This window comes from Gossypium hirsutum, chromosome D11, assembly GCF_007990345.1.
Source record: "Gossypium hirsutum isolate 1008001.06 chromosome D11, Gossypium_hirsutum_v2.1, whole genome shotgun sequence".
NCBI lineage: Eukaryota > Viridiplantae > Streptophyta > Magnoliopsida > Malvales > Malvaceae > Gossypium > Gossypium hirsutum.
The window spans coordinates 1,168,054-1,184,827 of NC_053447.1; the positions used below are offsets into that span (position 1 = coordinate 1,168,054).

Here is a 16,774-nt window from a genome sequence, read left to right on the forward strand (position 1 = left end):
CCTTATACAGTTATGAACAGAGAAAGAAGGACAAACAGAAAAACTCAATCAGAGATACAGAAGCTTTAGTAGTCCGAGGTCGTTCATACACTCGGAAGAAAACTCAAAAGGGGAGATCAAAGTCAAAGTCCAGACTCGGGAAAGATGAATGTGCTTTTTGTCATGAGAAAGGCCACTAGAAGAAAAATTGTCCAAAGCTGAAGAATAAGGGAAAAGCTGCTGTAGATGCTTGTGTTGCTAAGCATGATACTAGTGACTCTGAACTATCACTGGTTGCATCATCATCGTCGTTCCATTCAGATGAGTGGATATTGGATTCGGGTTGTACCTATCATATGTCCCCTAACCGGGAGTGGTTCTCTGATTTAGTAGAACTAAATGGAGGAGTTGTTTATATGGGCAATGACAATGCCTGTAAAACTGTTGGGATAGGTTCAATCCAATTAAAGAATCAAGATGGATCAACCAGAGTTCTGACTGATGTTCGGTACGTGCCCAGTTTGAAGAAAAATCTCATCTCATTGGGAGCCTTGGAATCCAATGGTTCAGTTGTTACTATGAGAGATGGGATTTTGAAAGTGACATCTGGCGCACTTGTAATATTGAAGGGCATCAGGAAAAATAACTTGTATTACTACCAAGGTAGTACAGTTATTGGAGCAGTCGCTGCAGCTTCCGGTAACAAAGACTTGGACTCAATGCAGTTGTGGCATATGAAGTTGGGACATGCCAGCAAAAAATCCTTGCAAATTCTGGCAAAGCAAGGATTGTTGAAAGGTGCAAAGGCTTGCAAATTAAAATTTTGTGAGCATTGTGTTCTGGGAAAGCAAAAGAGAGTGAAATTCGGCACTGCTATCCATAATACAAAAGGTATTTTGGAATATATTCACTCAGATGTGTGGGGGCCTTCCAAAACACCTTCGTTGGGAGGAAAACACTACTTTGTTACTTTTGTTGATGACTTTTCCAGAAGAGTTTGGGTGTATACCATGAAAACTAAAGATGAAGTGCTTGGAGTTTTTCTTAAATGGAAAACTATGATCGAAAACCAGACTGGCAAGAAAATCAAGCGGCTTAGGACGGACAATGGAGGGGAATATAAAAGTGATCCGTTCTTCGATGTGTGCCAAGAGTATGGTATTGTTCGACACTTCACAGTTAGGGATACACCACAACAGAATGGAGTGGCAGAGCGTATGAATCGAACATTGCTGGAGAAAGTTCGATGTATGTTGTCTAATGCTGGGTTGGGCAAGCAATTTTGGGCTGAGGCTGTGACATACGCTGGCCATCTTGTTAATCGTTTGCCATCATCTGCATTAGAAAGAAAAACTCCTATGGAGGTATGGTCTGGAAAACCGGCTACAGATTATGATTCCTTACATGTGTTTGGATTCACTGCATATTACCATGTGAAGGAGTCAAAGTTAGATCCGAGGGCAAAGAAAGCTCTCTTTATGGGAATCACTTCTGGAGTGAAGGGATTTCGTCTTTGGTGCTTAAGCACAAAGAAAATGATCTGTAGCAGAGATGTTACCTTTGATGAATCTGCCACATTGAAAAAGGTAGCAGATAAAGATATTCAGACGAGCAATACTCCACAGCAGGTGGAGTGTACTCCAAAACAGGTGGAGTTTGAGCAGATGGGGATTTGCCCAGTTAATAAGTCTAATTCTCCAGCCACAATGGAGGAATTAGAGGTTGAAGAGGTTCTGACCCAAGAACCACTAAGTACACCAGAACCAGTTGCAGTTGCAAGGGCACGGAGAGAAATTCGTAAACCTGCTCGATTTACTGATATGGTGGCCTACGCCCTTCCCGTTGTTGATGATATTCCTATCACTTATCAAGAAGCAATGCAAAGCTTAGAAAGTGATAAATGGAAAAGCGCCATGGATGAAGAAATGCAGTCTCTCCGGAAGAACAATACTTGGGAGTTGGCGCAATTACCGAAAGGTAAAAGGGCAATCGGATGCAAGTGGGTATTCGCAAAGAAAGATGGATCTCCTAGCAAGAAGGATATTCGCTACAAGGCAAGATTGGTAGCTAAAGGCTACGCTCAGAAGGAGGGAATTGACTACAATGATGTATTTTCCCTGTTGTGAAGCATTCCTCCATTAGAATTTTGTTGGCCTTGGTAGCACAGTTGAATTTGGAGCTAGCTCAACTTGATGTTAAGACAGCTTTCTTGCATGGTGAGTTAGAAGAGGAGATCTATATGACTCAGCCAGAAGGATACACAGATGCTGGTGGTAGAAATTGGGTTTGTAAGCTTAACAAATCGCTATATGGATTGAAGCAATCCCCGAGGCAGTGGTACAAGCGATTTGATAGCTTTATGAGAAGGCAGAAGTACACAAGAAGCAAATATGACAATTGTGTGTATTTGCAGAAACTGCATGACGGATCTTTCATTTATCTACTCTTGTATGTTGATGATATGCTAATCGCTCCGAAGAGCCAAAATGAGATAGATAAGCTGAAGGCTCAGTTGAATCAAGAGTTCGAGATGAAAGATCTAGGTGAGGCCAAGAAGATTCTCGGCATGGAGATAAGTAGAGATAGACAGAGAGGCAAGCTTTGTTTGAATCAGAAGTAATATCTGAAAAAGGTATTACAATGTTTTGGTGTAAATGAAAACACAAAACATGTAAGTACCCCACTTGCTTCTCATTTGAAACTTAGTGCTCAATTATCTCCGAAAACTGAAGAAGAAAGAGAATATATGGCAAAAGTCCCATATGCTAATGCAGTTGGGAGTTTGATGTATGCGATGGTGTGTACGAGGCCTGACATTTCACAAGCTGTTGGAGTTGTGAGCAGGTATATGCATGATCCTGGAAAAGGACATTGGCAAGCTGTGAAATGGATTCTACGGTATCTTCGAAAAACCGTAGATGTTGGTTTAATTTTTGAACAGGATGAAGCACTTGGTCAGTTTGTAGTTGGATATGTTGATTCAGACTTTGCTGGTGATTTAGATAAACGTCGTTCAACTACGGGGTATCTGTTTACTCTTGCGAAAGCCCCAGTGAGTTGGAAGTCTACCTTACAGTCTACAGTAGCTGTGTCTACTACAGAGGCAGAATATATGGCAGTTACAGAAGCTGTTAAGGAGGCTATTTGGCTTAATGGATTATTGAAAGACTTGGGAGTTGTTCAAAGTCACATTAGTCTATATTGTGACAGTCAGAGTGCTATTCATTTAGCGAAAAATCAAGTCTATCATTCAAGAACCAAGCATATCGACGTAAGATATCACTTTGTGCGGGAAGTCTTTGAAAAAGGAAAAATTCTACTTCAGAAGATTCCGACAGCAGATAATCCCGCAGATATGATGACCAAGGTGGTAACAACAATCAAGTTTAATCATTGTTTGAACTTGATTAACATCCTGAGAATTTGAGCACCTTTAGGTGTATGGCGCTCGAGAGCGCATTTGGAGGCACTACAAAAGATAGCTTTATCGAATTTGGGGAGTTGAAGGAAGTATGTGAAGATGTGATTATCCTAATCAAATCTTCAAGGTGGAGATTGTTGAAAAGTCAACAAAGGTAGGAAGCAACTTGTTAAAAAGGTTGAGCAAGTTGCACTGAATGTTGAAAAGTTGAATGTGATAATTGCAATTTTGGTCCCTAATTTTTTAGGCCATTTGCAAGTTAGTCCCTGAACCTCAACTATAAATAGGCCTTTTCATTTTTCATTTCAACCATCCCAACCAATCTTTCTCTCTTAGTTTTCTCTCTTCTCCCATTTGAGAATTCTTAAGGAATTCTATTTGTTTGTAATACTTTGGAGATAGTAAAGTTATCATCTGGTGTTAGTGCCCGAGGACGTAGGTATAATTTACCGAACCTCGTTAAATCTCTTGTGTTCTTTCTTGTCCTATTTTTCTTTCAATATTTGAGGGTATAATAGTAGTATTTAATTGTGCTATTAAATTACTATAGAAGGGATATTCTGTCTAAGGAAAGACTTGGTATTTAAGAGATCCATGTGATCCACCTCTCTTCCCTGGGAATTGAACTTTGTGTGATTTTTTAGTACAATAATTTACACGCTTCCGACCCTATTGGAACAACAGGTACATATAAAATTCTCAGAAAAGAAGAGAGTATGTTTTTTTTCTTTTCTTTGAGAGCAAGAAAAAAGAGATGGTAAATAAGGAGAATTAGGGTTAATATTGATGAAAGAGAAAAAAAAATATAGTTAAAGTCAAAATCGCAATCTTTATTATTTTCGATTATTTTTATATTTTTTATGTCCATGTTGTTCTATAAATAAATAATTATTTTTAATTGTTGAATATGCATGTTTTGCTTTATCTCTAAGCTTATTGCTAGATTATAGACTCCTACTAAAAGTCAATAATAATAAATGTATATCTTTTCCTCTCTCTTTCATTATCATCCCTAATCTAATTATTCCATCTCTCTTTAGTTTAATTGCTAACTTCATGTCATACACAATTTCTAGACTCCTGCTGGAACTCAATTAAAAGAAATTCTGTTTTTTTTTTTACTCCATGAGAATTTTATACAAAAAAATTTAATTTACGTAGCTTTTGTTATAGCTGTCTCAAAAGAATATGCAGTTCAAATCGTTAATTTCATAGTAAATCTTTCTAATAATATAGCAAAGAAGTTGTTTGCCTCAATCTTTTCAACTTGATTGGTTCACTGTTTGTAAGTCTCGGTATGTAATAATGGAAAATTGTTACGTCATTGTTAAGTTCGATTATTAAAGATTTTTGTTGACAAGTTAAGTAAATCGGAGTTACCAATGTCTTGCAAAATAAAAATGTTGCGATTCTTCGTATAAATGAAGGATTATTCTAAACTACATTTTACAGAATCGCTTGATACATTGATGTTATTTTATGTATGTCGTTGCTTCTTGATTCTTGAGATGTGCTTGTAATTCCATTTGCTTAATTCATCCTTATCTTGGAAAATAGTGGTCATTTTTAGCTCACAAAGTGGTCGTTTTTTCCAAGATATGCCTCTACCGTTTTTTATTTTACCTGCATTGGCTGAAAATTGGGTCACTCATGCATATCAATTGTAGATATTGGATTCCAACCCCAAATTAATAGATATCTATCGTTTACAAATAATTGTTTTATATATACAAGCCTTACAAGCACCAACACAAGAGAGTCTACGCTTTGTTCAACAAGAAATAAAATGTTTTCCCTTCCATTAAAAATGTTCAGAATTTGGCAAAAAAAAGAAAAGCTATAAAAACAACCAAAGCATGCCAGTACTAGAGTTGTTGATAGATCGGGCAGTTCGTGTTTGAGTCGAGGTCAATAAAAATTTTAAGCTTGATTGATAAGCTCGTGCCCTGCTTGACCCAAAAATGAGCCTAAACTTTTATCCAAACCCAACCCAAATTATAAATGTTAAACCCAGACCTGGACCGACTCGACCCATATTAAAGCCTATAGTATCAATACTTGCCCCAAGGCATCAATGCTCAGGCAAATTTTCAGGCACAGTGCCGATGTTTTTGGGTAATGTACCGATACTTTGTTAAGGGTATCCAGATTTGATCTAGGCCAAAAAAGCTTACCCGAGACCTAATCTGTCTAGAAAATGGACCTTATTTTTTTCAAACTCATTTTTTGGGACTATATTTTTATCCAAATCCTCCCACTTTTCATATATGAATTCGTCTATACATGAAACAACCAAAAATCGAATTATAAATTCTTGGGGTAAAAATTGACATAAGAGAACAATCAGAAATTTCATCTGCAAAACTTCCATTTTTCTTCATCTTTTCTTAGTTATTTGCACCGGCAAAAGTAGGGATTTAATATTGGAGGAACAGAATAAAAACATCGAATTATAAATTCTTGGGGGTCAAAATAAAATTTTTGCAAAGTAAAAATTAGTTTCAAAATCTGGGTTTGTTGTGACATTGAAAATTTTATGGGTTCAAAAATCAATCCTTTTGACCAATAATACTCTGTTTGGTAGCTGAGAAAGCAGAGGAAGTGTATTATATTGATCAGTATTATGTAAGCTTGTTAGATTAGAGAATGCATTGAGTTGAAAATAAAGACAAGGTAATATGACAATCAATTAATGTATATGACTAGAAAAATCAATCATGAACTTAAGAGATTGATTTTCACATTTAGCATCAAACTGAAAAGCAAGGGCCATTGTTACTCACTTTCAAGCTCTGTTTCTTCACTTCTTGTTCTTCTATATGTTGTTTTACCTCTCATAGCATTTTCTAGCTCTTGTATCGAACAAGAAGTGCTTCGAGCCATCTTATTAGCAAGTATCTCAACACTTTCTGATAGCCCAAACCTCAACAATCGATTCCTCAATAACTCGACGGTTGAAAAATACGGAGGAATACCCTCATCGACCATCATCTCGAAATATTTGCATGCCTCCTCTAACTTACCTCTCTTTTTACATAAACCATGAACCATAACGGCATAAGTTGAGACCGAAGGATAAAATCCTCTATCTGCCATACTCTCCCACAACTCGGTTGCCTTGTCGAATCTTCCTATACGAATGAACAACTTTAGTGACATATTGTAAGTGCGTTTATCTGGCAAACAATCATTTTTCTGCATTCTTGAAATCAATCTAAGAGCTCTATTAACCTCAGAATGTTCACAATGATAAGCCAAGATCACATTGTAACTCCATGTATCTGGATTAATATTCCTCTCAATCATCTCAGTTAGAAGCTGGTAAGCTTCATCAATTTTATCATTCTTGCAAAGCTTTTGATAATACAATTGTAAGTGAACAAATTTGGTACAAGATTGTATCTTCTCATTCTATCGAGCACCTTGAAAGCCGCATGAATATCATTTGCCTCACAATATGCACGAATGAAAACAGAGTAACTACAAGCATTTGGCTCAATCCCATTCGAACCCATTTCTCTAAACATCTTATAAGCTTCATCCACGCAACCACCTTTGCATAAGGCTTCCAACAAGCTATTATAAGCAAGAACATCGATTGAACAGCCTCGTTGGAGCATTTCGTCAAACACCTTACGTGCCTGACCAGCTTCACCAATATCTCCCCAACCCCTCAACAAAATGCTGTAACCTTTTGCACTAAGCTCAAACTCGTGCTTAGCTCTATCAAAAAACCCTTGGGCGTGTTTTACAAATTTCTTTTTACATAACAAAAGCAAAAGTTTATCGACATCATCAACACTAGGTTTGATTCCAAACTCCACCATCCTATCAAAAGCCCTGATCGCATCACCAGGCAAATTTGCTCTACAATAAGCTTTAAAAACAAGCCAGAAAATTTCCGGGTTTGACTCAAATTGTTTACTATCTCTAATTTCTACCAAGAAATCCCATAAAATAGCAAACTGTTGGTTACTTCCTAATACATCAACCAAAATACGATAGCTTGTATCACTGTGTTGAAAACCCGGAATTTTTGCAGCCCAAAGAAAGAATCTGTGGGCGGAAAACCCGAGATTCTTACAACGTTTCAAGACTTGTTCGACGAGTTGAGATGATATATGAGATGAGAATGCGGTAAGAGAGTGGTCTAAGTCATGGTGAGGGCTCCTGTGGTCGCTTAGTACGCGAGAGATTTCGTTTACGAGGTTCGATAATGGTGGAAAAGTAGGCTGTTGTTGATGGGTGAGAGAAGAGAAGCGAAGAATGGGTTTGTAGTTGTGGAATGAGCGAAACATAGACTGCAGTGCTCTGGTTTTGGAGAGAGCCATTCTAAACCAGTGCTGAAATGTAGCTGCAACAAGCGACCTTCGTTGGACTGAAGGGGTCTGGTTAAGTTATTTTTAGTGTTATTAAGGTAAATTACACTCAAGGTCCATTAAACTATTAGTAAATTTATGTTTTGGTCATAAAACTTTAAAAAGTTACAAAATGAAGCTTATGTTTTGGTTACTCTATTTAAAAAAAGTTACAAAATAATCATTTAACTATTCAAAAAATTTTATTTAGGTCATTGAACTTTTAAAATCGGTGCTATATGAGCTTATTTGTTTGTACCACATGCACTAACAAAAGTTATCATTTCGATTTACTCCAACAGTTAACTTTTTTTCATTAAACAACTTTAAAAGTTACGAATCTGCAAATTAAAATCCAAATAATTTTTTTTTCTAATCTTCAATATTGATCATTAAATCAATTTGGATCTAAAGTATGTTATTCTATTTGTCAATAGGGTACTGATCCACCATATCAATTGTCATATCATCACTTGAAGCACATTAACCGGATTTTAAAAAAGAAATAACAATCTTGCGATTTAAATGAAAATTTTTGAATAATTTATTGACCTTTTTGTAACTTACTAATAGTTTAAAGACTTGAGTGTAGTTTACCCTTTAATTAATCTGTCAACTTCTTTCTTCACCGATGGATCCTTTTAATTTTTTTTATTTTTACCTCACCCATCCATGTGTTTAATTAATATTATTGTTTCCATTTTTTATTTATTTTTGTTTTTGGTAGAAAAGAGACTATAATTTTGAGTAAAAAACAAGAAAATATTATAGCCATTGAATTTGAACCCGTAATTGGTTTACACAAGAAATCTGCTATCCCCCTGCAATTCTAAACAGTCTCCTCTTCCTATTTGCTTTCAGCTTCCCTTTAAAATCCTATGAATATAGCATGTTTCTTATAAATTGTAGTTTCTTCTCGGATCCACGAACCGGCAACGACGGCATCTATGAACCTAGAACAACTTCTTACTCACAGTCCTTTGCTTTACAAACCCAGCAACCTTATTTGATAAAGCAAGGATAAAATGAATGAAAACTTGGGAACAACTTCAACGCGATTCTGCAGAGTGATACTGAGACCAGTATTCCTTAACAAGTTGCCCGAACAGTGAACCTTCTCTTTCCATTAACTTCGTCGGCTCATCATACTCTATCAGTTTGCCTGAAGTATAATAAAGAAACAACCTCATTCTTATGTGATTTTATTAGGAAAAAGGGTATAATCTAGTAAAAGTACCATGGAGGTCCTGAGTCAAATTATATTTACCTTTTACTAAAAAAACTGAGTAAATTAATCTTGTATGTTAAATTAATGAGCAAGTTGGTTTTTTTAATTAAAAATTTCATTTATTTCTACTATTAAAACTGGTGTGGCATTGTACCTCATACTAACATAGAGATATTAGTTTTTAATAATAAAAATAGATGAATTTTTTAATAAAAAGACTATTTTGCTCATTCTTTTAAAATTAACCCCCGATGTCACAAAAAACAGTGAAATTGCAGAAAATAACCAAATTTTATAATGTGTAAATGTTGAGGTTTAAATTTTTTAAAATCAAAACTAAATTGACATAATGTATAAATGTTGAGGACTAAAATTGATATTATGCCAATTTTAAAAGCTTCCAAGTTATCTTCCCGTTAGTAATTTAACGGCTAATGACTAAAAAATATTCAAATAGTTGGGTGACCAAAAAAGAAAAGTTAAATAGTTGGGTGACCATTTTATAACTTATCGTAGTTGAGTGATAAAAAAAAAGAAATTTACTAGTAGTCAGATGACTACCAATGTAGTTTACCAAACAATAAATGGGGGCAATATAATCCCCTTTTTCCCAAGGTTCAAATGCTGGTGTGGTGTGCCTAATTATTGAAAGATGCCTGCAAGATGAAAGAAGTGCATGCAGTGCAAAGTATGTTTGTATGTAAAGGTTGATTCTCAGGTCAGCATTAAAGAAACTCACCATCACTGATGGCAAGTACCATCGTGCAATCCATGACAGTTGGTATCCTGTGTGCCACTGTGATAACAGTACAATCTGCAAATTCAGCACAAATAGTTCTTTGAAGAATCAAGTCAGTTGCATTATCAATCGATGCTGTTGCTTCATCAAGCACCAATACTCGACTTCTCCTCAACAGAGCACGGCCTAAACAAAATAGTTGTCGTTGCCCCATGCTCCAATTGGATCCATCTTCCACAACTTCATGACCAATTGGCTTTTGTCAACATATAAAACGAAAAGGAAAGGATATGATCAAGTTTCTGGAAATTTACCTAAGGAGTACAGTCCCTCTTCTTTTTCCTGAACAGCTTCCCGAAGTTGACACTTATCAAGAACCTTAAAATGCAGATGAAATATCAACTATCCATTATATTCATAGTGTTAAAATGATGGAAGGAATCATTGGGAAAAGAAATCAAAATTTACCTCCCATATCTCTTGGTCAGTGTGTTGGGATAGAGGATCCAAATTGTATCTAACAGTTCCATTAAAAAGGGTAGGATCCTGTGGTATTATTCCAAACCGTGACCTTAGATCGTGAAGGCCAATAGTAGAGATGTCAATGCCATCGACTACAATCTTCCCTGCAGCTGGCTCTACCAGACGGAATAAAGCACTGATTAGAGTTGTCTTCCCACTACCAGTTCGGCCAACGATACCAATCTTGTGCCCTCCTTGAAATGTGCAACTGATTCCTCGAAGAACTAATGGTGCATTGAGCCGATATCTGATCTGTTCGAATAAATTCTCAGTATACTAATTGGTGCTGTATAGAACATCCAAAGAAAAAATATACCTGTAAATCACAGATATCCACTTTACCCATAGCTGGCCAATTGTAAGGAGGACGATTCTCCTCTATAATTTCAGGGGCTTCACTTGGTATATACATGTATTGATTAATCCTTTCTACAGAAATGATGTGATTTTCAATAGTGCATTGGTAGTAAATCGAAGATACAAGGGACAAATTCAATGAAAGACCATAAGAAAGCGCCAAACCGATAAACCCTGCAATGATTGATATGGAAGATTAATTTCTACGAGATTCTTGATTTAGTATACAAGAGTGATAGTTTCTTACACTAACCAGAACTGAAAGTCCCAGAAGGAAGCAAAACCATGCAGAGTGCGGCAGAGGCAAGAACAACATAACTAAGTGTCTCTAACCGCTGGACCAACCATTCGTTTGCCGAAAAACTGTGGAAGAACGGACTAGCATTAGTGTCGATGAGGTCAAGGCACTTTGCAAAGAACCGTTCTTCCTCATCAAAAGCCCTTATTGTAATGGCTCCAGCTATTGACTCAGCTAGATGATTTGCTACCAAGGATTTGGTTGTGCCATTTATCCTCATCAACTCTTTTGCCGTGGAAATGTAATATTTCTATATACAACCCACAAATGTTTTCAAGATTAGTCAAATTTACATAGTGACATACTGAAATCATCGAATTTTGAAACAAAACTTGTAGTGTGTTACCTGTAAGCGAATTGCTACATAGATAATTGGTATTGAAACAAATAGGACTTGCCAAGTAACAACAGCCAGAACTGCAAGATTGCTACAAGTATTTACGGTAGCCGCAATGGTGAAGATTAAGCTGAATGGGATATCAATATCAACAATGCTCAGATCAGAAGATACCTATATGGAAAGAAGGAATAAATGTTAGTTACGAGAATCATTTTCCTGTTATGTAAATATTCTCTTGGTGGGATGCTTACCCGACTTAGTATCCTTCCCAAAGGAGTGGAGTCGTAGAATGACAGGTGCACGAAAAAGGGAATTTAGCAGCTGTGAAAATAGAGATTTTGAGGAACTAATACCCAAGGTAACTATGGAAAGAGATCTAAATAGCAAGAATAGTGTTGAGAAAACACCAATCACCAAGTAAACTTCGATCAGTTTCAATGTGCTAACATTAGGACTGTCAACATTAGCAGCCATCCAAGAGTTTTGCAATATCTGACCGCCCATAAACAAAATGTGAGTTAAAACAGAAATGGAGATCAACAAAAACCCTTTGTTTTTATTGAGATATTGTATATATGGCTTAAACCCGGTATCTCCTTTTTCCCTTTCTTCTTGCTTAATCAATTGACCACCTTTAGATGGTTTAAACAGTTTTTCCACGTAACTCTTCTTGATCTCTCTAGTGGATGTTCCATTACTCACAGAAGATCTTGCTTCAACAACTCTTCCATACCCAGCAGTTTCTTTGTGTGCATTAACAAGGTCCTGAAATTCTCGACTGGAGTCTAATAAGTGATGATAAGGAGCTGCTTGCAGGATCTCCCCATCTGACATTAACTTCAATAAAATCAACATTACAACAAAATATTTTGTTGAAACATAAAAAGATGCAAAGGTTTTCGTAGAGAATAAAAAAGAAAGACAATCCTTTATGCTCTGGCAATATATACACTAACCAAAACAGAATCAAAAGCAGGTAGGAAATCAACTTGATGGGTCACAAGTAATACTGCCTTCCCTGATAATGCTTCCATAACATATTCCTGCAATAATCTTAAGTCAGCTTTCACATAAGTTGATAAAAAACAAATTGCAAGCTGACTGTTGATCGTAGTTACATTAAATAAACTTGTAGCTGTGTGGGCATCCACAGCACTGAATGGATCATCTAAGAGATATATATCAGCATCCTGATAGAGAGCTCGAGCAAGTTGAATTCGCTGTTTCTGACCACCACTAAGATTCACTCCTCGTTCGCCTATTTCAGCTAGATCACCATAGGGAAACGATTGTAGGTCCTTCACCAAGGAACACCTCTCAAGTGTTTCTTCATATCGTTGCCTATCCATGGCAGATCCAAATAATATGTTATCTTGTATTGTTCCTGTTTGAATCCAGGCTGTTTGAGAAACATAAGCAATCTTTCCAAATACTTGAATCTGTACAATGAAGCAAATTACCTTATGTTATTTAGACCTGCTAAGAAAAGAAGATGAAAGGAAGCAATATGCTGAGAGAAAAGGCTAAAGGCATCCGTCCTTCATACAGAATCAAATTTTATGACTTACAGATCCTTGGACGTTAGGGACTTCTCCAAGAATTGTGGCTAAAAGGGTTGATTTACCAGAGCCAACTTCTCCACATATGGCCACTTTTTCCCCCATCCTAATCTCTAATGTTATGTTTCTTAGATTGGGTTTTGAAGAATTCTCTTCCCAGGAAAACTCTCCTGATTTAATGGAAATGGATAGGTCGTTATTCTCCATATGGCATCTTTGCCTGACATTTGCACTCTGCAGCTCTGGTGCCTCGAGGAACTTCACAACACGCTCAAATGCAACCTTTGCTTGAATGACTATTCCGATAACATCAGGTATAGATTTTACAGGATCCTGAACAAGACGTAATGTGGCCACAAAAGTGAAGACATTACTAGCATGCAGAGGAATTTTCAAGTAATAACAAGCAGCAAAGGTAGCAGCAGAGACCAAAACAGGGGAAGACCAAAAGAGAAAGCTATTGTATGCTTTTCGCAACTGCACTGCTGATAGCCATTTGTATTCCTCTGCCCTTAAATTCTCAATAACTTTCTTAAAATGGTTCTCCCACGCATACAGCTTCAGCGCCTTCATGTTTATAAGAGCCTCAGAACTAGCCTTAAGCCTCTCATCTTGTGCACCCATTAGCTTGCTTTGAAACCTGTGCTGTAACTTGGCTAGTGGAGTATTGCATAGCACAGTGAGAATGATAGCAACTAGAGCTGCAATCATGGCTAGTCTAACGGCTTGGAAGAGAATCACTAGAGCAATGCATAGCTGAAGGCTTGTTGTCCATGTCTGATGGAACCAGAAAGGAAATTCTCCAATCCTATAGGCATCAACTGTAACATAATTTGTTATCTCACCACTCGAGTGCATCAACCTTGCAGCATTGGATAATCTCAGTTGCTTCTTATATATAGCTGCAGTGAGTAAAGACCTTACTTTAAGACCTATTAGTTTGGTTCGAAAGTACCATTGTCTTTGTGATAAGGATTCTAAACTTTTTGCAAAGAAGATAGCAATGGCCAATAAATAACCTTCGTATTTGAAATTTCCTTTTCCCTCAGCAACCAAAATGAAAGCATTAAGAAGCAGTGGACCAGAGGAAACAGCTACTATCTTCAACAATGCAAAAAAGCCAGACACAAAAATCTCTCTCCTGTGGCATAAAATTATGGTCTTCAAAATAGATGCCTGTGATGATGGCTTGGATTGCATTTGCTTGTTCAATTGGTATGAGAACAACAAATAGCAGCTTTCCGCTCTCTCTGCCTCACTTAACTTAGGTATATCTTCATCTTGAAGAGTCTTCTCCCCACCTTTTTTCATCAAAGGGTTCAACCACCAAAAGGATAGTTTACTAAAGCAACCAGCTGTGGCAAATTGGGTAACTTGCTCAGTGCAAGCAGCTTTGGTACTGCCATTGTGATCAGCACTTAAAGGGTCATAAAGGCCAGATTCATTGGTGTTCTGATCACCATCTTCATATCCATATCCCTTGTAAGCACATAATAGCAACAATATTGCCCCAGGTAATGATAAAGCATCTAAAACTATTGTTATTGTGACTATTCCATTCAAAATAGCAGCAAAATTCGATAAAATACAAATAATTGCCGCAAATATGAAGGTGAGAATCGAAAGTATACGAAGTGGTGTCTTGGGAAGTTGATTACCCTTAAGGCTCACAATTAAACCCACCACTAACCATGTGCAGCCCCGAAACAAAGCTAGCAACCACCAATTCATAGGCAAAACAGTCTGTGTTTTCCTCACATTCTCTATCAAAATCCAAATGCCTAAGCACAAGTACACCATTCCGAGACAACCACTAACAATGGCTGAAGCCATCTGTAAAGCAGAATAATTTCGAAACCGAGCAGGAACTGCAACCGGTTTCGGCAATGGTTTCTGAATCATGTTGAATAAGAGCATGATTAATAGCACAATATTGAAACAAGTTATGGTCCCTTGATTAATGCAAGAAGAGGGATGGGTGAAATGCCAAAAAATAGAATGGCATAGCTTTCCTTCACTATAAGAACAAGTGAAATCCCCACAAAACATAGTCCATAAATCCTCCATCTTTGCTCTTTTCCTTGATCATTAAAACCTATATAGAATTCAACAATACCACAAAGACCCTCAAAACATTCAATCTATAAAGAAACTTTAAATCAAACAAGCAATTCATAAGTTCAACTGTTCAATTCAAATCGAAATTGAATCAAAGCGAAACATTCATTCCCATTTACAACGTACCTATCAATTGATCAGTAGAAAAGGAATCTGCAAAACGCCCCAATGCATTTTGACAGCAGTTAATTTCGAGTTTCGACAATGCTCCAATTGAAGCCAATCATCAAATTCAAAGCCATCTGCAATAGGTTTTCAAGAACTTGATGAGTTAAATAGCCACATGTCGATAGAAAAAAGGAAAACAATGGCTGACAAAAATGAAAGATGGATCTATGAAATGCAAATTTTGTGTTAAATAGCCAAAGAGAAGCATTTAAATAAATCATGAAAGAAAACTATACTGAATGTAATCGTTGCAGAGATTACACTTTTTTTGTAATCGACACAGAAACAAAGAAAGACAAACAGATATATATACACGTGGCCACGTGGTTTTATACGGTTGGAAACGTGGGTTTATGTCGGGATAATTATTTTGGTGTCAATTCTTTTAATAAAAGGTTGAACCACTTCAATTATTGATTTTAGATTCAATCACTAGATCAATAATAATTAAAAAGTTAAAAATAAAAAATTTATTAAATTGATTCAACATGTTTAATTGTTGATTTTTATTCTAATTTTTTATTTTTACCAATTCTCAAGTAATTTCTAATTCAATCTCGTTATTCAGACCGTTATACCGATCGATTTTAGTTTAAATGGTCCGACTAATTGATCCTATCATGTTCTAGTAATACTAGTCACATCATCAAATATTAGCGGAATTTAAATTCAAAGATCAAAATGGATTTAATTTTTAAATTCAAATACCAAATTAGACAAAAAATAGTACAAATATCAAAACAAACTTAATTGTCAAATTCAAAGGCCAAATTCATATCATTCCTAATTATTCAGTACAACTTTTTCTAATTTTTTAATTCCAATATAAAATAAATGATAAAATTTCAACCATTAAAAAATTTCATTCCAAGTACAAACTCACTAGTACATGAAAAAAAAATCATATATAATATTAAAAAACATAAAAAAAATTGTACTTATATTTAATATTTAGAATAATTCTTAGTACATTTCCAATGAAATTTGTAGACTCACAACCAGAATTAGTGGGTTGACAATTTTTTAAACTTAATTCTGAAATTATTAAAACTTTATTTTGCACCTAATAAATAATGAATTTTAAACCTTTAATTTTACTATTTCATACATTTATTTGTGTTTTATAGTAAATATATTTAGTATATCATATTTTTTATAACATAAAAATTAAAAACAAAAAAAATGTTTTCATTTTCATCTATTTCTTTTTTTTTTCTTTTCCTCCAATTTCTTTCATATCAAGCCATAAGTAAATAAAACCATACAAGTGTCCGATATATGGGCATTGTTACCAATGCAAGAAGACATGAATTCGAGGTTGTTGAAACACATTATCCTCTTATTTATGAGTTGGAGAGAGGTTATGGATAGTTCTAGACATTGCGTCAAAAAAAATAGATATAATCCAAACCTATAATGAAATTATTCAAAAAAAATCATTTTATAATGAATATTAAATATACAATTAATTATATTTACTCAATAAAAAATTATAAAAATGAAAGTAAATTTAACTTTTTTAATATTTTAAATTGAACCTTATAAAATATTGTATATAAATTCGTATGAAAAAGATTCAGAAAAGGAAAATTAGAATTTAAATTATATCTGCGGCATGATACGGCGCCGTTCGCATGATTACATTGCCATATAAAGTATAAACTAAGGATTACGTTGTGTTACCATA

The 16,774-nt window shown here is 35.7% G+C and overlaps 1 protein-coding gene and 1 pseudogene across 1 annotated transcript; both read right to left on the reverse strand.

The window, feature by feature from the left end:
- Positions 1-6,056: 6,056 nt before the first annotated feature.
- LOC107904581 (pentatricopeptide repeat-containing protein At1g52640, mitochondrial-like) lies at positions 6,057-7,790 on the reverse strand. Its single transcript, XM_016830996.2, is given in 2 exon segments — positions 6,057-6,756; positions 6,759-7,790. Coding segments are annotated over 2 exon segments (1,554 nt in total). The 5' UTR covers positions 7,732-7,790; the 3' UTR covers positions 6,057-6,175.
- A 716-nt stretch (positions 7,791-8,506) lies between these two features.
- Positions 8,507-15,317, reverse strand: LOC107904580 (ABC transporter C family member 10-like; annotated as a pseudogene).
- Between the last annotated feature and the right edge of the window lie 1,457 nt (positions 15,318-16,774).